This window comes from Toxorhynchites rutilus, chromosome 2 (genome assembly GCF_029784135.1).
Source record: "Toxorhynchites rutilus septentrionalis strain SRP chromosome 2, ASM2978413v1, whole genome shotgun sequence".
In the NCBI taxonomy this organism is placed as follows: Eukaryota; Metazoa; Arthropoda; class Insecta; order Diptera; family Culicidae; genus Toxorhynchites; species Toxorhynchites rutilus.
This window is the reverse complement of record NC_073745.1, coordinates 309197783-309219525: the sequence shown is the minus strand read 5'-3', so window position 1 is coordinate 309219525 and position 21743 is coordinate 309197783. Positions and strand designations below refer to the sequence as shown.

The following is a 21743-nucleotide window of genomic DNA, read 5'->3' as shown; positions in this document are numbered from 1 at the left end:
AGACTCCTCTGGCTCTGTATGTTTACACCTATCCATCTACTCCGACCAAAGCTGCACACGCTATTCGGGTGCACTGGGGCAAGCGAGAACGAAAGCAAAACAGATTCGATTGGCTTGGGGTGGTGTGAGTGGGATGGAGATGGACGGCGCTTCCCGGATGTGACACCACGTGATGGAGTGGCGCTAGTGATGCATTGCTTTCGAGAGACACTCCAAAGTTTTGATGCATGGGACGGTGTGCTATTTGTGCACACTAAAATTGAATTAATCGAAATGCGGTTCAACAGAGCAAGATGATCCATTAGATTTAAAAAAATCAGTAAAGATGAATTCGGCGCTAATATGAGTACGGATATCAGAATATTGGGGGGTCTTCGTAGCCTAATGGTTGCGTGTCCGCTATTAAGCGAAAAATCATGAGCTCTATGAGCTCAGGACCATCAACTGACAATCTTTGTGTTATTCTAGCCAAGACGGGTCTATGGTACTAGGTGAGGCCGTTTCGTCACTAAGTTGGTTAGGGGAGCGGTATATGAAAACAGTACGGAAGGAAGCAGAAGGGGAATTATTTCCTTGAAGCGTGAAAGAGACAGACTGATCACGAACGAGCTTGGGCACAAGCGTATTGTGTTTTGTTTACAAACAAAACACAGTAGACTTCCAAGATGGCTGAAGAGTGGTTTTAGCAAGTTGGCCCACCTTAGAATATACATCTACACGCCTCGATTCTAGCTATAACGTCCACGCAACAATCATCATGTGACGTTAATCCCAGTCCCTAAGGCAGAGAACATAGTAAACGCGATGCGGTGCGGGCGCGGGATCGATTGCGGGAAAGCTCTTTTGTTTACGACTGTGGGAATCAAATGGAAACCGCCCGGACCTGACATAGTAAACGCGATGCGAACGCGATTTCATTGCGGCGAAACTGTATGCGGAGAGTTTTGCCGCGAGTGAACGCAAGTGGTGGTTGTCAGACGATTTTCATAAATATCTTCACAATCGAACTCATCGAATGGATATAAAGATTGAGTTAAACTATTATTTTCGTTTTGTTCGATGAATTATATAACTTTATTCAAATTTACATAATGTATATAATGAAAACGTTACGTTAAGGGCTTTCCATTTACCATGTTCACAGATAAATACGATTTCACAATTCAACAGTTTACAAAATTAAGACATGTGCTGGGTTGTTTACTTGTGGAATGGAGTGAAATGAAACATCAAAAAAAGCGCGATCTGAAGCGATCAGTATGTCATAGCACGCGATGAGCTCAAATTCATCGCTCCTCATCGCATCGCACCGCACCGCACAGCGTTTATTATGTCCTCGGTCTAACCGCTCTCATAACGGTCTGCTGCGTCGATAATTGGTGCTAATTATAATACACCCATACCTCGCTTTACGACCTAGTTATGTTCCACGAAACTCGGTTGCAAAGCGAAAAGCCGTCACAGTTTTAATTTTTTTTTTTTTTACTAAAAACTCAAACCTTGCGACTATAAAGTCAGATTGCGCTGATATTTTGCATATGGTAGTTTTTCGTGGGAATCAACATTTTTAAGACAGTTCCGTTTGAAAATACGAGATGACCACTATTATTGGCACTCTGATATAAACCTACCTAGATATATCGACATCGAAAAAAAAAGTTTTTTTTCCGTTATAGGGAAACATTTCAGGCCGTAAATCGAAAATGTGCCCTAATTGGAGAGGGCCGTTGTAGTGAAATGCCGTATAAAGAGTGGCCGTATAGCGAGGTATGGGTGTACAACAATGGAAGCCTCATATCAACAGTCCCGCTGTGTATATATTTCAACTGTGGACATTCGAACAATAGGAATATTCTTACGCCGAAAAAAGGCGACATGTGTTGTGTATCGATAGAATACCCAGCAAACATTAAATCGCATAACAAGCGTATATATAACATCATATGCCCCAAAATTTGGTTGGCATATAATGCGCCTAACTGGCATATGCATGCAAAAGTGGAGGCCATATACATACATGGCAAATGCTTACCGAAATTGTTTGTATAAATATGCAACTTTGCGATCTAATATGAATATATTCGTGAATTGTCAAAGCACCAAATACGACTTTTGCCATACTCATATACGATTTATTACAGACATAGAAAAAACAAATGGCGCAAAATATTTTCGTGAAATGTTTATTATAGCCTCACGAATCGCCATTTTTATATATGAGTATTAATGTTTGTAGAAATAATAATTGTTTGATTGACTTGTGTTGGGAGTGGAATATGAATGTTTAAAATGGCACAGGTTGATGTTTGGTGGAAACTGCTCCGATGTGGGTTCGAACTCCGGTCGTCTGGATTATGCATCAGCATTTCATTGACATTTCAATATGATGTAACATGTTCTTTATTAGGATCTAATATGATTTACTGTTTCATGATTTTCTTCAGCATGCAACACGATTTACTACAGTACTGAATCGATTTAAATTATACGCTTGTACGACACACTAACTGCATCAGCGTAATATACGCATATGATGCGGATTAAATATATTTTACGACAATGTACATCATAAAATTGATGTTTATTATACCGAATTGCGACTTAATTTAATAATGGTATATAAAATCGACTTTTTACATTTTATGCGATTCCAAATATACACGATACATACTTTGATTGATATTATATGCGATTATGATTTATTCGGATTTCTTGTAAGACTTGGCACGTGCAAAATTATACGATTTAATGTTTGCTGGGTAGTACTCTTTCGCCTGAATGGCTATTGTGTAATAGATAAACATGTGTATCGATAAGATAGAAATACTCTTGCGCCCAAACAAATGGCTAATGTGTAATATACAACATGAGAAAAAATGTACATGACAAATTCGACTCTGTTACAGCCTGATAAAAATAACAAACAGATGGGGTAAAAAAAACAGAATCTTATAGTCATTCAGTATTATGAAAACAACCTATACTCGCATTAGAATACTTCCAATTCATATGCAAAATGAACGATTCTGTATTGTTTATCTTTGATTTTATTTAAGATAATGCGCAGTATTGTGCGCTACACATACAACCAGAGATGTCAGGTTTGGATATATGTTTTCATTTCGAAGACATTTGACGTACTGTTAAGTACGATAGCGTACGTGGGTGTTTGAAAGATATTATTTCCAGGGAATTCTAATTATTCACCGAAAATATCGTCAAAAGAATTAGGGATTTTGTATCAGTGTCATTCGCTTGCTTTTTTATCAGAGTCACTTGTTTACTTTTGTTCTTTGTACTACTGTACTTCAACGGAGACTTTTATGTCGGAGTCATTCACTTCCTTTTTTCAAATCGCGCTCGCTGAAGAATCAGTCGAGTCGTCGTCTGGGTTGGTTTGATGTGATTTGACTTTGATTTGCTGAAGCATCGGCATAACTTTGTTCCACTTGCATCTTCAGGAATTGTTTCACGGCTAAACTAGAATTGCATAAGCAATGTATGTTTTTTACTGAAATCATAAAATTTAATTCAGTAATTTGATTTTTTTTACAAATTTTCAAATGGCCATTTTATAAACACCACAACCAAATGTAAACAACTTCATAACCAGGGATGCCAGTTGTTTGTTTCAAATATATTAACATGGAACGAAAAGTGTCTTCATAATCATATTGAACAAAAAAGTATAATTTATGACTCAATTTCTGAGAAATTTTTGATAAAACAATGTTTTTGTACTGATTTTTATTCTTATGTAATGCGTTTCAATCATCGTAAGTAGATGTTTCGAAGTTTATTGCTATGCAACAAAATGTGTGTCTTGAAATAAAAACATATCTTCACATCTGACATCACTGATCATACCGAGAAAACGTGACAGAAGTTTTTTCAGTCTACCAAATGAAACATTTCAATGCAACTCGTGTACTGGAATAGGATATTTTGCTTGTCTCGGCAGTGACTGAAGCCGAGACGAGACGAATTGCTCGTCTCGTTTTCTGGAATAGGGTCTTTAGGTTGCTTCGATATGATTGCGAAGACATTTGAAGACATTTTTTCCTACCATGTGAAGACATTTGAAAAAATCACCTGGCTTCCCTGATTAAACCAGTCATCCAATAACCCACTCTAAGCCGTAGGTTCATCGTTGGTTCAACATATATCCGAAACACGGTCGAAAATTATTCAAAATGATATTCAGTAAGTTACTTTATGCAATGACACTTTATTCGGCAAAAACACGTATTGTCCATCCACATGATGTTTTTGTAGAAACTTTTTTTTATACATTCGTTCTGATACACACAAAACATTTTCCTGAATAATTTTTTTTCAATCAACGCCATTAGGATTTCAGCGTTGAAATCTTTTTCTTTTCTCAATGTTTTGCAGATGTACTGGTGAGAACAGTTGCGAAATGCCTCTTGTTTCGACAGCATTTTAAGCTAAAATTCTCTCTAAAGACCGATTTAGAGTTCTCGTGAACGTGAACGTGAACAAAAACTTTTTGTTAATAATTCTTCAGTACGTATATAAAACGCGAGCTAAACATCTTGAAACGATAGGAAGAAACATTTTTCACTACGACTCTGAATTTCCAGTGATGAATATAGACGTCAAAATATTTCCCCGTTCATGTTCACGTTCAAATGATTCCTCCTCCTCAAATGTCGCAAGGCATTCTGAAAATTATTTTACCGTGAACTGTAGAAGGATATGTTGAGCAACTTTCGAGTTTTCAGTTAAAATTTCCATATGGATGAAATTTCATTCAATTGGATCTCTGCACGGCTCGAAAAACTTTGTTTTCTTCGGGTTGCTTGGTGAACAACTGTATATTTTATCGAAGTTCTATTGAAGTTTTATTGATGTACGATTTTTATGTACTTCACGTTTACTGGTGAACTTTCAAAATGAATTTGAACGTGAACAAGAACGTTCTATTCAACACGATTTTATGAGTTGTTGTGATGGTACTATTTCACCACCTGTTCATGTTCACGTTCGAGGGAACTCTAAACCAGGCTCAAGCCCGTATGTTGAAAAAATTACAAAATTTTAGTTGCCACCCGTTAGAAGGCTCAAAAACAATTTTAAATTGGAAAAATTTGAATGAAAATTTCTACGTTATTTAATAATTTGAAGCTCGTTGTCCTAATCCTAACTTAACCTATTCGGCAGCAGGATTTTATCGAGGCACTCTTCTCGATAGATTTGTTGGTTGATTGCCAGACCGCTCGGCTTAAACCAAGGCTTTGAAATGCCCCGGTCGGAAATGGCGATGTACAACATAACCTTTTTTCAAACTTGTGCATGAACTTGTATTCCACTTCAGGCGGTGTGGATGACTTGTCGCTGGAGTAGTAATTATCATTTCCTGGAATATGCGTTTTGGACAGCGGAAAATAGCTTTCCTCGTCCAGAACGAAAGACGTCCCGCGGTATTTTTTGGTCATCCACCGACACTGTAATATGCCACCGTGAATTTTTTTCCTTGCTGGAAATGCGTTTCGTAGAACTGTACAATGCGTTCGCGGAGCACGTGCTGTTTCGACGCCATCTTTGCTTTGACTAAATCCAAACTAGCAAAACCAAACACGCCTACTGTTTCTAGGGAGCCCAAAGAGCAATTTCCTTGGAGAAAGAAAATTTTACGCTCTTTATTTGAGTTACTGAAAGGTATTGAAAACATTCTCATTTTTTTTTAACACTCGTTACATCACCTGGCTATAAAGTTATTGCAACCCCCTACAAGCAATGCTCCGAACAACGTGGCAACGAATGAGAAAATGCTAATGGTATTTTTGTGCACTTTTTTTTATTAGAAAGTGGTTTCGGATTCTACCACGTTATCTCATCTAACTCGTAACGGATACTTCATACAGGAAACGATTTTTTTCAGGGCTTCCATTTGATGTATTAAAAGAGAAAAAAATACAGATTTTGAACAATGAAGAAACTCAATTCAAATACAATTTCTACACATAATCACAGTCCTATGTCAAGATCCCGTCCGTGTCCCTAGGCTCAGACTCATAAACTTTTTTTTAGCTAGAGAAAATATATAATCACATTACCCGGGCCGTGATCGCCTTTTTAAAAACGGGAAATGTTTATTTTAAATCACATTTATTCACAATTATTCACTTTACAACTACCGGTTACGCTCTGTACTTCTTACTAACTGACTCGGTCTAGCACGATCGGTCTTATTTATTGACTAAAACTGCTGATCGTGCACATTGGTGAAGATGCGCTTATCTGGCAGTCTGTAGCCGCGTGCGGTGTCCGTTTCTGGGCTGACTTGGCTGATATGCTAACGTGACTATATGCAGATTTATTTTATTTGCAAGCAAATATTTAAATATTAAAGCTAATAAAAAAAAATTACAATAAAATATAAATAAGACTATATACAATTTATAGCTCATATTCACCTTATAACTTGAATTAACGTGTGATGTTTTTAAACGGTTTTATTTAGCTTGCCCTGTAATCTGTTTGTATGTTTGTAGGTTTGTCACCCCAGCAAACATTAAATCGTATAATTTTGCACGTGTCAAGTCTTACAAGAAATCCGAATAAATCATAATCGCATATAATATCAATCAAAGCATGTGTCGTGTATGTTTGAAATCGCATAAAATGCAAAAACTCGATTTTATATACCATTATCAAATTAAGTCGCAATTCGGTATAACAAACATCAGTTTTATGATATACATTGTCGTAAAATATATTTAATCCGCATCATATGCGTATATTACGCTGATGCAGTTTGTGTGTCGTATAAGCGTATAATTTAAATCGATTCAGTACTGTAGCAAATCGTGTTGCATGCTGAAGAAAATTATGAAACAGTAAATCATATTAGATCCTAATAAAGAACATATTACATCATATTGAAATGTCAATGAAATGCTGATGCACTCGAAAGTTTCAACCGCTGTTGAATTAAATTTCAGATAGCCGCGCGAGATAGCTGGTGGATGATAATCCAGACGACCGGAGTTCGAACACACATCGGAGCAGTTTTCACCAAACATTAATCTGTGCTATTTTAAACATTCATATTCCACGCCCAACACAAGTCAATCAAATAATTATAATTTCTACAAACATAAATACTCATATATAGAAATGGCGATTCGTGAGGCTATAATAAACATTACACGAAAATATTTTGCACCATTTGTTTTTTTTCTATGTCTGTAATAAATCGTATATGAGTATGGCAAAAGTCGCTATTATCGCCGGTCAAAGTTGCATATTCATCCAAACAAATTCGGTAAGCATTTGCCATGTATGTATATGGCCTCCACTTTTGCATGCATATGCCAGTTAGGCGCATTATATGCCAACCTAATTTTAAGGCATATGATGTTGTATATACGCTTGTTATGCGATTTAATGTTTGCTGGGACATGTTCGTCTGTAACGCTTTACCACATTAATAGAAATTTGAAACCCTTCCTGTTGACCGATTGATCTGAAATTTGGAACACACCTTTATCTCTGTAGTCATTATAAAACTGCGTATTTCATTATCTTGAAAAATCAAAGATGGCGGCCGCTACAAAATGGCGGATTACATATTTTCTCAAAACCTTATCAATATGGGTTTTTCCAAAACCCCATCAATATGGATATCGAATGAAAGAGCTTGACTAGTAGAATACAGCTATTTATGAAAAATGCAAATCCAAAATGGTCGCCACCACAAAATGGCGGCATATATATATATATTTTTTTTTTCAAAACTTTATCAATATGGTTATCAAATGAAAGGGCTTCACTAGTAGAACACAGTTATTTATAAAAAATACAAACCCAAGATGGCTGCCACTACAAAATGGCGGACTACATATTATATCCAAACCCCATCAATATGGGTATCAAATGAAAGGGCTTGACTAGTAGAGCACGGTTATTTATGAAAAATACAAATCCAAGATGGCTGCCACTACAAAATGGCGGACTACATATTATATCAATACCCTATTAATATGGGTATCAAATGAAAGGGCTTCACTAGTAGAACACAGTTATTTATGAAAAATACAAATCCAAGATGGCTGCCACTACAAAATGGCGGACTACATATTATATCCAAACCCCATTAATATGGGTATCAAATGAAAGGGCTTGACTAGTAGAGCACGGTTATTTATGAAAAATGCAAATCCAAGATGGCTGCCACTACCAAATGGCGGACTACATATTATGTCAAAACCTCATTAACACATTGCGGATCGCTCACGAGATTTCTCGTGTTTCGCGTTCCGTCTCTTACGGATAGATTACGAAACAACTCGTGTTTTTTACACTTGAAGGTTGAATCCTTGGTTTACCAAGAATCTAACAAGGCCTACCGATGATTTGTCTTCCTCTCATCCACATCGAAGGAAACGATATCATTTGTGGAATCCGAACGAATGAAGTGTTCAAGTTTGCCACAAAACGTGCGGTCCTTAATGTGTTAATATGGGTATCAAATGAAAGGGCTTGAATAGTAGATCACAGTAGATCATGAAAAATCTAAATCCAAGACGGCCACAATCACAAAATAGCAAATTACTTTATTAAACGGTTTTATTCAGCTTGAACCGTTTGTATGTCTGTAGGGTTGTCCCACATTAATAGAAATTTGACCAATATGAACTGACCGAATTTATAAAACACCTTTATCTCTGCTGTCATTTTAAAACTGCTTCTCTTGAAAATCCAATTTGGCCGCCACTACAAAATAGCTGATTCCATATCATCTAAAAAAAAAAGGATGTTTGAGATATGTGTATCAAACGAATGAACTTGACTTGGAGAACACACTATGTATTTTGTGCAATCCACTCAATATCGGTATCAAATGAAATTATTTGACTGATGGAATACAGTACAATGGTTTTATTGTAGAGAAATATTCTAATGAAACAGATAATGTACTAAAAACTAGAAAATAAAATAAGTAAAAAAACTTTTTAAGTTAAACGGTTTAACTGTGACTAAACTTAATAATGTACGAAAAGCTAGAAAATAATTAGGCAAGTAGCAGTTAGCAGTTATCACACCTCTTCTTCATTAGTCTAGGGCATTGATAAGACTAAAATAAAATCGTGGGGCACGTTGGATTTCCATTATCAACAATTAGCGACTTCCTCATATGTTTTCATTTCAGCTTTCTACACTAAAGGCTTTCATTTATGTTTCGACATTTCAAAAGTTTGTAAAAGTCAATTGCAATCGTAAAAACGATAAACAAAAATTAAATGTCTGCAAATTCACAGAAACACTTACAAAACTGGAAACACTGTTTCGAAGTCCGAGGGGTAAAATGTGAACAACATGAAATATCAAGATATTGACGATCTAAAATCAGAAAATTCGGATTACTTCATCAATACCGAGCGTCGGCTGTGTCAGCTGCAATTATGCTCTCAAATGTCAGAATATTGACGATAATATTGACCGTTTAAGTTCGCAAAAATCCAGGTCAACTGCACAATATTATTGGTCACAGAATCTCAATTGATTTCCGGGGTGTTCTTGAGGCCAATTTACACCAGACAACTTTCAACTCCGTGGGGTTTCTCACCTCACGAGGCAACGCAATATTGCTTTCCCAGAGAGACATGTAACGTTCATCTAGACTTTTTTCTGATTATGGGCCCTATTCCAGAAAACGAGACGAGCAGACGAGCGCCCACACTTCCGGCTTCAATAGTGCCAGCTGCGAAGGTATCGCCAAGGTGCTACACAGAACGTCCCTAGCTACCCGTGTAGGATTCTGAAGGGTTATGCCCAGAATCAGATGCTGATATACATTACAGAAAAGGGACAGAACTTGAAGAATATCTCGGAAAGAGTTCCACGAGGTTCCACCCTTGGTCTAACGCTCTGGAACATGATGTATGACGGCGTACTAACGCTGGAGCTACCCAATGGTGCGGATACCGTGGGCTCCGTGGATGGCATCGTAATAACGGTATTCTATGATGCGCTCCACTAAGTAGAAATGAGGGAAACTGAGGCAAAAGACACGATTCATGAAATGTGCAAAGCTTCAGCACATCACAAAACTGAAATCACAAAAATGAAATTGTAAAGCAATTGCGGACAGAAGCCTCCGTCACAGGTCACACCATTGCCTCGAGGTATATCTTGGAGTGATGATCAACGACCCGCAGCAGCAGCAAGAGGCGCTTTTTTGCAAGAGTATCTTCGTCGATACGGTGACCCAGCCTGGTTGACTGCCCTAGAGACTTATCAAAATCGAAGGAAGTTAAGCAGCATGTTCCCGTTCATGGTTATGCAAGTCGCGTGCGTGTATAGGACCATCTCGTCGGAAGCTGTGTGTGGATTCGTCAGAATGATTCATATCGACATCACTCTAGCGGAAGACAAGCGGAAAGGAGCTAGAGTTGTCAAAGAAATAATGAGAGCGTAGCCGATACCCAAGTGACTGAGGTTGAATAATATATGACGGAAAATGGAAGATGGACATATAAACTCATACCGGTTCTCTTGACCAGGATGTCGACATTTGAAATTCTTCACTGATTACCAATTCTGTACGTTTCAGTAATATTCTCGCGTCTGCCTTAACCCATTTTAGGCCAAGCGTTCGAAAAATCGAACAGCAACTTTGATAATTGTTCATGTCTTCGGAAAGCTAACATATGGTTATGTTTTTGCACAAAAAGATAGCTTAATTTATTAGCTGCCACTTACTATCAAGTTCATTCAGTTTTGTATAGCTTTATTGGGCAATAAATTTGATATAAAGCAAGTATGTTTGGAAGGTGTTCTTACTTTCAATTAAAAAACCCAATAAAATACAAAATTATGTGAATTTTTCTACTGTATTACTTTGATAAAAGAACATACATTGCGATACGGGGCAAGAATTGTTCGTTTGAGCCTCGTACAGAAAAATAACAGCCGGGAAAATTGAGTGTTCGAAAAATCGAACGTTGGCCATAACCAACATTTTTCTCTGCTGAATCAATACCAACACAACTAACCTTCGCAGCGCATTTTTGTTCATTTACTTTGGAAGACGGAAGGTTTTTCATTTGTGTTTGCATTTTCATTTGTGAATGTTTGCAAATATCAATTAATTCGGTAAATATTATTAAAAATCCTTAACCTTAGGTAATGGCGGCCCGTAGAGTTTCGTGTGTGGAGGGCCTGGAGGAAATGATCAGTACATGTAACAAGGATTTTAATGAAATTGCTGGTATAAATATTCTTCCGCCGGACCGAATAATAACCACCCAACCTTCGATTACATTGTTTTTTTTCGCATCTTTTTGGTATTTTGCAGGTTTTGGAAAATTGATAATTGGAAAGAAATATTTCTTAAGCATAGACTTAAGCATAGCATAGTAATAAGTTGAAATTACATGAAATAAGAAATGTCACAACTCACCTTAGGTGGATTAAATTAGGTTTATAATTAGAGATCCTCCTGTGCTTGTTCGTCCGGGAATATAAAATTGATGCATTTATGAATACCGTATATTTGCTAATTGAATTGATTTTCAGTTCGCAGTATGTTTGTGCTTGCAAAAAAAGTGCGGGTTTCGACCAATGTTCGATTTTTCGAACAGTCATTTCCCGGAAAATGGAAGATAGGAAAAACATAATTCCTGAACATTGGGGTTTCTTTAGCATCAATAATCGAAATTATACCAATGGCTTTCGTAAAAAAAATAATTTTTACAGCTTGGTCGTTAATGGGTTAAATGACAAATGGGGTGTCTTGCAAAAAGCGTTTGGGAAGGAATGAAGAATTTTAATTATAGTGGAAGGTGAACATGAACCATCTCTAATGTCATCACGGACCTGTTCAATATTTACGATTATGTGTGGGCGGCCAGAATGTTGCAAGTTCCAGTAACTCCTTTCCTCCTAACTTTTAAGTTTCTACGCATCACAACTTCGTTGGTTCAAAGGCCGCACATGATAATTTTGACCGACAACAGATATGGATAATCATGAAATCTCATTATATGTTACTTGACGGTCCTTCAATAGAGTAACGCTCACCATCTATATTTTAAATCGATTTTGAACGCGGAATTCCCATGAAATTAGTCCAGAAGCGCTTGAAGAAACTGTGGCCAACCTGTTTTTCTATCTACTTATCTTTCACCAAGTTAAATATTTACTTCCAGGCGCAGTATCCAGAACACCTCAGATCCTTGGATGGGAATATTGGAAAAGTACTCCAAAAACTATTTCATCTTTCAACTGCCGGCTGGAGCATCCATCTGCGAGTTCTGAAGTAGGGCTTAATGGTTCAAACATGCACTCGGGTGGTGTACAGCAGATTTTGGATAGCTGCCCGGACGAAAAAGGTATATCACAACAGTTCGAGTTTTAGTTTGGGGAAAACTCAAAAGAAAACTTTCGAGTGGGATTTACAGCTATGGAAAAGTTATGGTTTTCGTCAAAAAAATATGGACTTGAAGACTTACTGGGAAAAGTTCCTGAGGAAACACATTCTACTGAACGAGGTATATTAAAAAATTAACTAAAATTTTGGAGTCGCACTGTGTGTAGTACGAGGAGAATGTGACGATGCATACTGTGTACACTACGTATATTGTTCTTGCAAGAACAAGAATGAATCATGAATCAACCATCTTCAACTGCGTCTACAAAACAACGCAAACCCATCGGCCTTTTTCAGGGCCACTAAAACTGTCGATTAAAGAATTATTTTGTTGAATTATGGTGTTGTTTTGAATTACAGAGGTTTTAAGCTTTTTTAGATCATTCGCATCTAGCCTTGAAAAAGACGAATTTGAAAAATCAAACTAAACAACTCGACCTTGAGAAAAACCATTTGGAAAACCGTGTTGCCATCCGGTCGCTAGCTGAATGACTGATAAACCGTGAATGACTTATCTGTATTTTTTTTCATCTGATCATTCAATTTCCGTGATTTCAATGATTATTTCCGGGTTGGGAGTGACGTAAGGTGTTTGGTATTATTCCCGTACAAACAGCGCCTTCTTGCGGAAATTGCAAATAGCGCTCTCGATGGTTGGTCAGTGAGTAAAAATTACTCAGGCTGGATGACACGTGAAACTTGTTTGCCAAAAAATAAGTAAAATAAGCTTTTTGACAGATAAATTTACATTTTATGGGTGCGCAGAATTGGGAATAAACCTGCGCAGAGTTACGAGTATTACAATTTGAGCGCGCATTTTCAATTTAGGCGCACATCATATGTTTTCAAAAATAAATTTTGAAATGATTTTTGGAAGCATTGTTTAAGGTTTTATTTTCAACGTTACTACTAATGATATAGTTTCAAGACCGCATTGTGATATGGTGCATAGATTAGGTCGGGGAAAAAGTTTTCTATTATTTTCCCGATAGCTGGCTTTAGTGATCAATATCTCGCGTAATAGAGATCATATAATTTCAAATATAGGCTCGTTGTAAAGGTGACAAAAGTCTTCAACAAAGAGAAAATTCGGCACATTTTACACTTTTTCTTTTATAAATGCGAAAATGTAAGGCAGGCCGCTGATTGGCAACACATTTTACAACAAAACAGTGCATATTTGACCCAAATCGGACAATCCGAAGCATATTAAAAATAGTTTTGAATTTGTCCAAAAATTATGGATTATTTTTTCCCCAACCTAATATTTTGGTTACAGAAACGTTTAGTCTTTGAAAAATCTTAACTGCGCAAAGTATGTTGGAGTTACGATACATCAATGTTATCGCCTTCAAGATAATCCTCATTCGACATTATGCACTTGGATTTGCGCAGCGATGCCCTCTATATGCCGTCTATGCTTGTAAAATGACGATCCTGTAAAATTTTCTTTATTCTTGGAAATAGGAAAGTCACACGGAGCAATGTCTGGTGAATATGGAAGCTTTGGTATCGTGATTTTTATGTTATGTTATGAGTATTGTTTATGAGCAAACATACACGAACTAGTAATGAAGTGTGAGCACGCGCATTATCGTGGTGTAAAAGCCACGGATTGTTTTTCCCCAGAACATTCCAACATCATCAGTGAATTCTCGGCTCGTGTTCGGCGACCATTCATAACCATTTCTTTTACTTTTTATACGTTTTCGCCGATCTTTTATGAGTTGAGGCGTCCGGGACGGGCTGTTTACATTGTTCACTTCGTGAACATGGATTTCGGATTTACTTAATCAACACGCATGTAGGTTAATGTTTTTCTGGCCTGTATTTAACTTTTTTCTCATTTTTTGAAAATAATAATTATAAAAAATAATAATAGTGTTTTTTTTTTGTAATAAACATAAGTTACAATGAATGGGTGTGTGGGCCGTTTGTGTGTTTTTACTTATATTGATGACAAGTACAACGTAATGATAATAATCGTAATAATAACTATGTTAATAGTAATAATAATCAAGAGGAGAAGTACTTTCAGTATGCTTGCGTGTGTGTGTTTGTTCTACAGTACACATTGAACGACTAAAGTGAAAACTTACTATCAACTAAATTTAGATGATACAATAATAACATACAAATAGTGTTCCGTTTGTCGCCTGAACAGGTTTTGCTGTCGTGAGCTACACACATGATGAGAGACAAGCTCTTATTGGATACATATATCAACAAAACTATCCCTATTACACAGAGCGGAAATAAACAAAGAAAAAAAAACAACAACGGTATCAAAGAAAGGGATCAGTATGTGTCACTATCGCGATCTCTAGTAGCACTGTGTGTAATGTGAGATTGGAGATTATTCTAACAGTAGAGCGAAAAACACCCCCCTCTTTTCGATTAACAACAGGTCAGTAGCTGTGTAGGGCCAACTATGCTGAGAAAAATCAAATGCCACCGGTTTGTCACCATATTATTTATGCGCTGCACATAACCTAAACACTAACACCTCTCTAACAGGTAATAATAAAATTGCAAGAGAACCATGCAAAAACAATTAGGAGGGGAAAGCAGTGACCATAGTTTTGGGGGGGTGATGAAACGTTAGGACACGTCTCGCAGAACATCATTCTACACTACAAGTTTGTTTAGTTGCTAAATACGAGCCAATGGAGATCAAATCCGTGGTTTTGTTTTAGTTGATTTCTTTGATAACTGGTTCATACTCATTTAAGAGGAAAATGCTCTCTCTCGGAGTGACCAACAGGATGATGATGATTATGGTTAACCCTCTGTTACCTCTTTTTTAAACACTGTATAAATATAAATATGTTACATGATTGTTATAAATCTATAAATATACCTTTCGTAAGTTCATGTTTTTTTTCTTCTTACTCCTAATACATTCATACTAGTTTTTCGATTAAAAGTTTTTGCAAGGGATGCCCCTTCATTGAACCAAAACCGAATGGTTGGGCCTTTAGGGTTTTTTTTATTTTTTTCCAGAAAAATGAGCTTTCCTTAAATCAAGGGCAACGAAAGCACATTCGCAAATCTAACAAAAAACAGAAAATGCCTCGAATAGGAAGAAAAGAAGACTCTCTTCGGGAAATATCAACGTGAAAGAAAAAAACGAATGAAATCATGTTTTCAGCTGGAACAGCTTCCGTTCTTCTAAATTTGCTTATAAATAGTTTAACTTGTGTTGCAGACGATAGGACAATTTTTCTCTTGCATTAACTTTCTTTTGTTTTTATATTTTACAATAGAGTGTGTTTTGTATCCAGAGTATCCGCTTGATGTCTGTGTCAGTACGACAAATTTTGTATAGATGTTCTTCGTATTTTCCCCCCTTCTCTTCATGCTCGTCTTTATTGTTAACTACTGATAAAATCATTTTTATAGTCATTCTGGTTGATTTTACTTGTTCGCTTTCCGTTTTCCGCTTTTGAGTGTGAAGTTGTAAAATTTAGTTTCTAGTTTCCTCGTTTCGCCCTTCCGTTTTCGGGCGACTGCCTTAGCTCTATCTACTTAGCTTACTAATTACACGAATGAGCGCTCCATTCTCGTCCTTCAGGCGCTGATTCTCCGTCTTGAGGGCTTCCAGTTGCTGGAGAAGGGAGGCGGCCGGTGTCCAAAAAGTGTGCGCGCGTATATACACACACGTGCGGGCGTGGATTGTGATATAAATAATAATAACAATGAACACAGAACGCGAAAGTAAAACAGACGTAGAAATAGAGAGAAAACAAAAATTAATTATCATTTTTAGGTAACAAATGGGGGGAGCAAAGGAGGAGAGAGAAAGCGTCCACTTTTCGACAGAAAGAAAAAAGGGGTTATCGGAAGTGAGTAGAACAATATTTACACACAATCATATAGTACAAGCCGTTCTCGAAATCGTTCTGCTCGTGCGTTAGTTGGGCTCCTCTTTGTTAGGTGCACGTCTTCGATTCGGCGAACCGAGGAAGCGAACGGATTTTTGTTGTTAATTGTAAATTCATCTTAGAAATAAAACACACCGTACAAAAATTATTGGAAAATAATAACACATAGATAAAGGGTTCAAATAGAGCTAAAAATCAAATTCCTGAACCATAAAAAGGTAGTATTAGAGTTTGTATGCCGTTCGGTTGAAACACAACCGTAGAGAGATGATTCTATCCTGTTATCCGTTGAATTAAATCGTTGAAAAATTACTGTATATTTCCGCAGACGAGACTGAATAATAAAGAGCCAAAAATTTATGCAGATAGACGTCTGCAACATAGTTCGTATTTAAGTAATGTGTCATTGTCAATTGTCAGCCATCTGAACCAACTCTAATACTACCTCAAGTAATCAAACGACATAAGAAGCGCTGCGAATAAACGAACATATAGTCTTTTGTTTTTATGCACACAAAGCAGAAAGAAGGCCACTCCATTGGTTGTGCATAGACAGGTCAGCAGCGGTATTAGTATTCGCGTCCGAAAGGCCAGAACGATTTAGTGAAGTTTGAACAAGTGTCGGCGTGTTTTGTGTATCATAAGCAGGAGATATACAGCTATGCGTGCTGCTACCAGCTCTACATCAATATTGTCTAAAGCAGCGCATCACACATAATCTTGGTAGGGACAGTTTTCTCTCAATAATAGTTGCGGGACGTTCACAATTCAGTTTAGATGCATTGATATTCGCAGCAATGGAGTGGTCTTGACAATACAACGAAAAAAAACTCGAAAGCCGGGGTTCCACTTAAAGCAAGTTTTAGGCAACATGTAGCTTGCGGCTTTGACGCATGCTACACACAGTATTCTCTTGGGAGCAACACGATGCGTCTTTCCAACGCTTCTAGCATATGACACCCAATGGATTAGTTCGGCTTACTGGTTGGGTTTTGCCTCAGTGGAATCTCGGCTTAAAGGGATAACGGTCAAAGAAAGTAAATTAACACAATTCTTGTGTCGAGAAGCTGTACATTATAACTCTTCCCATTCGCATCTTCATTAGAATGAATATTGTAGTGAACTTAAAAACGTACAATATACAGAATAAATCCTAGCTCGTAATAAACCTCGTAACAGATGACGGAGAACTTGAGTACAAGCCAGTTTTTGTTCAGTTCAAAAAATTAAACTGCCAATCATTGAGCCTCCTCATTCGAATTGGATCTTCAGTTTGATATTCAGTAAAGTGGATATTTGCTCGCGAGTTCATTTGTCAATATACTGTTCCATTTGGAGACACGAGGATTGTGTTGTTAAGGTGGCAAAGTCAAATAAATCAATCAATCCACCGACAGGTGAATAACTGTATAATGTAATTTTTTGTCAGGTTTCTTTACGGAGATCCTGTATTGTATTCAATGCAACAAGCAAGAACATAAGCTCTTCGATGTATCCCGAAAAATATACTGTTTGGTGCGGTTTGTGGTCTGGAGGAATCATTGGCCTGAACTTCTTTAAAGATGAAGATGGGAGCAGTCTTACTGTTAATGGTGATCGGTATCCTGCAATGATTTCCAACTTTCCATTGCCCAAAATACCCGAGCTTCTTCTTCTTCTTCTTCAATGGCACTAACGTTCCTAGTGGAACTTCGCCGTCTCAACGTAGTATTACTTGCGTCATTTTTATTAGTACTTAGTTGTGATTTCTATGCCAAATAACACGCCTTGAATGCATTCTGAGTGGCAAGCTCTAGAATACTCGTGATCACAGTGCAAGTCGAAGGAAATTTCTTTGACGAAAAATTCCCCCGACCAGAACGGGAATCGAACCCGAACACCTGGCATGTTAGTTATGACGCTAACCACTCGGCCAAGGGAGCACGAGTCCGTTGATACGTGGTTTCAACAAAACGGTGCAACATGTCACACAGCATACGCAACGATGGCATATTTTACAATGAATTTGGTGATCAATTCATCTCTTGTTTTGCATCAGTGAATTGGTCGCTTAGATCGTGCAGTTTAACGCTGTTGGACTATTTTTTGTAGAATCCGGTAATCCACTGAGCCACTGAGATATTTTCTAAATACCTTAAGCGGTATTTCAATCAATCAATCAATCAACTCTTCTGATAATATCCACGTCTACGTTGGAGCAGATGAATTTTCTTGCAGATTATCGTGCCTCGAACGTTGAAGCTCGATCTCTACATAACATGTCTTACTCCACTTTCAATAGCAACTAAAAGGAGAGTCGCCTACGAGACGCAAAACGTTTCGACAAATGGTCGAGGATCTGGAAACTGAGCTAGATATCAGTCATAGTTGCCTGGGTAAATCTGGACCGTTCAAACATTCAGCATTGCGTAGAAGCAATGTTCTCCATGGTTTTCACACATCTAACGTTGGTCTAAGGCTTGCCCTTCGGAATACATGTAAGGTGTTTTATTTGTAATAAAAATCTCAATAAAATACTAACAACAATGACGCTACTTCGAGACGGCGAAGATCCTCTAGAAACATTAGTGCCATTGTGGAAGAAGTTCTTACACTTCAGCATGCAGTAGATGTTGAATGTTGTACCGAAAAATTGATAATCATCGTTTGCATGTGTGGAATGCGATTCGAACGACTCAGAAGGATGGGTGAAAAGACAAAAGATAATTTGACAACATGACAATGGCAGATAACATGTTCATGGATCTGTCAAGAATTATCTTTTAAAAACCGAACCCACCATATTATGCCCCTATTGCTCCTTCAGACGACTTCCTCTCTCTCTCTCTCTCTCTCTCTCTCTCTCTCTCTCTTTCTCCTTTTTTTTATAGAGGTGAGGAACGCTCTACCAGTCTTATCTGGGAATGGGTTAACCCAGACGTCGAGTGGGGATCGCACCCACAAAAACCAAGCCCTCTACTCGTTACCTTATTCCCCCTGGGACCACATCTAGGCGACTACTTCATGGGGTGGCTGTGCTCATGCACTATTCGAGTTTTCAACGCTGACTAGCGTTGTCCTTCCCTTTTTCTCAATATTTTTTCCTCTCTATCCGTTTTTCAGTTCGCTGCGCTTACGTCCTCTTCGCTGGCATCCACTTACCCGTCGAGACGTGTACCGATTAGGAATTGCCCTCCAACTTGACGCGCAACCCGTCACAGTCACCCTCGCGGGGTTTCTCACCTGTCGAGACGTGCACCGATTAGGAAGCGCCCTCCAACTTGACGCGCGCCCCGTCACAGTCACCCTCGCAAGATTTCTCTTTCCAGCGGAGCGCCGATTAGGTAGTGCCCTCCAACATGACGCGCACTCCGTCACGGCTACTCTCGTGGGGTATGCACCATTTTGATCATGGCTTCATCCTTGATGCTCGCTCCTTCGAAACGTTCGCAGTGTTTCTCCATCCAGGCCACGATCAGGCGTTGCCAGGCAGGCATTTTTGCTGTTCTCCGCGGCAGTATCCGGTTACCTGTCGAGACGTGTACCGATTAGGAAGCGCCCTCCAACTTGACGCGCGTCCCGTCACAGTCACCCTCGCAGGATTTCTCTTCCCAGCGGAGCGCCGATTAGGTAGTGCCCTCCAACATGACGCGCACTCCGTCACGGCTACTCTCGTGGGGTATGCACCATTTTGATCATGGCTTCATCCTTGATGCTCGTTCCTTCGAAACGTTCGCGCTGTTCCTCCATCCAGGCCACGATCAGGCAGGCATTTTTAAGTCATTCGCGGCAGTATCCGATTACCTGTCGAGACGTGCACCGATTAGGAAGCGCCCTCCAACTTGACGCGCGCCCCGTTACAGTCACCCTCGCAGGATTTCTCTTCCCAGCGGAGCGCCGATTAGGTAGTGCCCTCCAACATGACGCGCACTCCGTCACGGCGGCTCTCCGGTACTATCCGGCACTACAGCCGTCTCAGTTGTTCATCTTTTATGGTCAGGCGTTATCCGCATGCTGGTCGCGCCTCCACTTCCGCTGTAGCTCGGACATGATATGTACGATTGCACTGTTTAATGCGTTCCAGGTGCCCTCGTCACGACACATTTCCTCCACGATGTTCCCAGCATGAAGGGTAGGCAGCCCCTCGCGCACTGTGGTGAATCTGGGACATTCGAATACGATGTGTTCCGGTGTTTCCTCCACACTCCGGACAAAGAGGCGATCTTGCGTGTCCGAACTGCCTGAGGCAGCCATGACCAGACAAAAACTGCGTTAGGTGGAAATTTACCTCTCCGTGTTTCCTGTTCACCCAGCCCATTAGTGTCGGTATGAGCCTGTGCGTCCATCTGCCGTTTTGCGTCTCTCTCTCTCTCTCTTTCTCCTTTCTCTCGTTCTCCTTTCTCTCTCTCTTTCTCCTTTCTCTCGTTCTCCTTTCTCTCTCTCTCTTTCTCCTTTCTCTCGTTCTCCTTTCTCTCTCTCTCTTTCTCCTTTCTCTCGTTCTCCTTTCTCTCTCTCTCTCTCTCTCCTTTCTCTCTCTCTCTCTCTCTCTCTCTCTCTCTCTCCTTTCTCTCTCTCTCTCTCTCTCTCTCCTTTCTCTCTCTCTCTCTCTCCTTTCTCTCCTTTCTCTCTCTCTCTCTCTCTCCTTTCTCTCTCTCTCTCTCTCTCTCTCTCTCCTTTCTCTCTCTCTCTCTCTCTCCTTTCTCTCTCTCACTCTCTCCTTTCTCTCTCTCTCACTCTCTCCTTTCTCTCTCTCACTCTCTCCTTTCTCTCTCTCACTCTCTCTTTTCTCTCTCTCTCTCTCTCTCTCTCTGGAAGTGCTTCAAATGATATGAGAATAGGCTGGTGGGTTGACCAAGAAAACTACTTTTAAACAAAATTCTTCTTTATTCATTATCTTCATCTCAAAGAATCTTGAATATTGATGACTATATATCATCTTGAAGAAGAATGACAGCTGCATCATTGCTACTATTAGGGTACTACGAATTCATTCATCTTCCACGTCCAATATTATAATTGAACACTCCGATGCGGTCTAGTCATTTCGTTTATCTATTCACATCAAGCCGTGACTTCTTGAGGTTTTCTCACGCCGATCTTCAAAGGTAGCGTTAGCCACGCATGCCCTAGAGGAAGATTTTTTTTTCTCTGTCCTTATTCCAGCTCGCTCGTTCTAGGGTGTCATTACCAGATGTTGGAATCCTTTTTAGGATTTTTAGCGTGTCCATCCCTATCCTTATTCCCATCCAAATCACTCCCTCCCATTCTAAATGCAGTGTGTGGTGCATAACACAACTACAAGCAGCAGCAAAACCCGAAGTACAGCATAAACGAATACCAACGAAGTGTAAAGTGCATACAAACCGATTCCTTCAATATTATATTCATTCCAAGTCCAACTTTCCAATGTGTAGCATCGCGAAATAAATCCACCAGTGTTGAAAAGTTTTCCTGTGTTAAATTTTCCAAGCGTTAGAAGT

General features: G+C 38.8%; 1 protein-coding gene across 11 annotated transcripts in view; it reads right to left on the bottom strand.

Moving 5' to 3' along the window:
- Window positions 1–14209: 14209 nt before the first annotated feature.
- Window positions 14210–21743, bottom strand: part of LOC129771264 (protein phosphatase 1 regulatory subunit 12A-like) — a 173892-nt gene continuing 166358 nt past the window's right edge. For all 11 annotated transcript variants that reach the window (XM_055774748.1, XM_055774737.1, XM_055774740.1 and 8 more), the window contains one exon: window positions 14210–16007. Coding sequence is in view for 1 of the 11 variants with exons in the window: in XM_055774740.1 (XP_055630715.1) it covers window positions 15921–16007 (87 nt within the window). In the remaining 10 variants the exon portion in view is untranslated. The remainder of the gene's footprint in view (window positions 16008–21743) is intronic.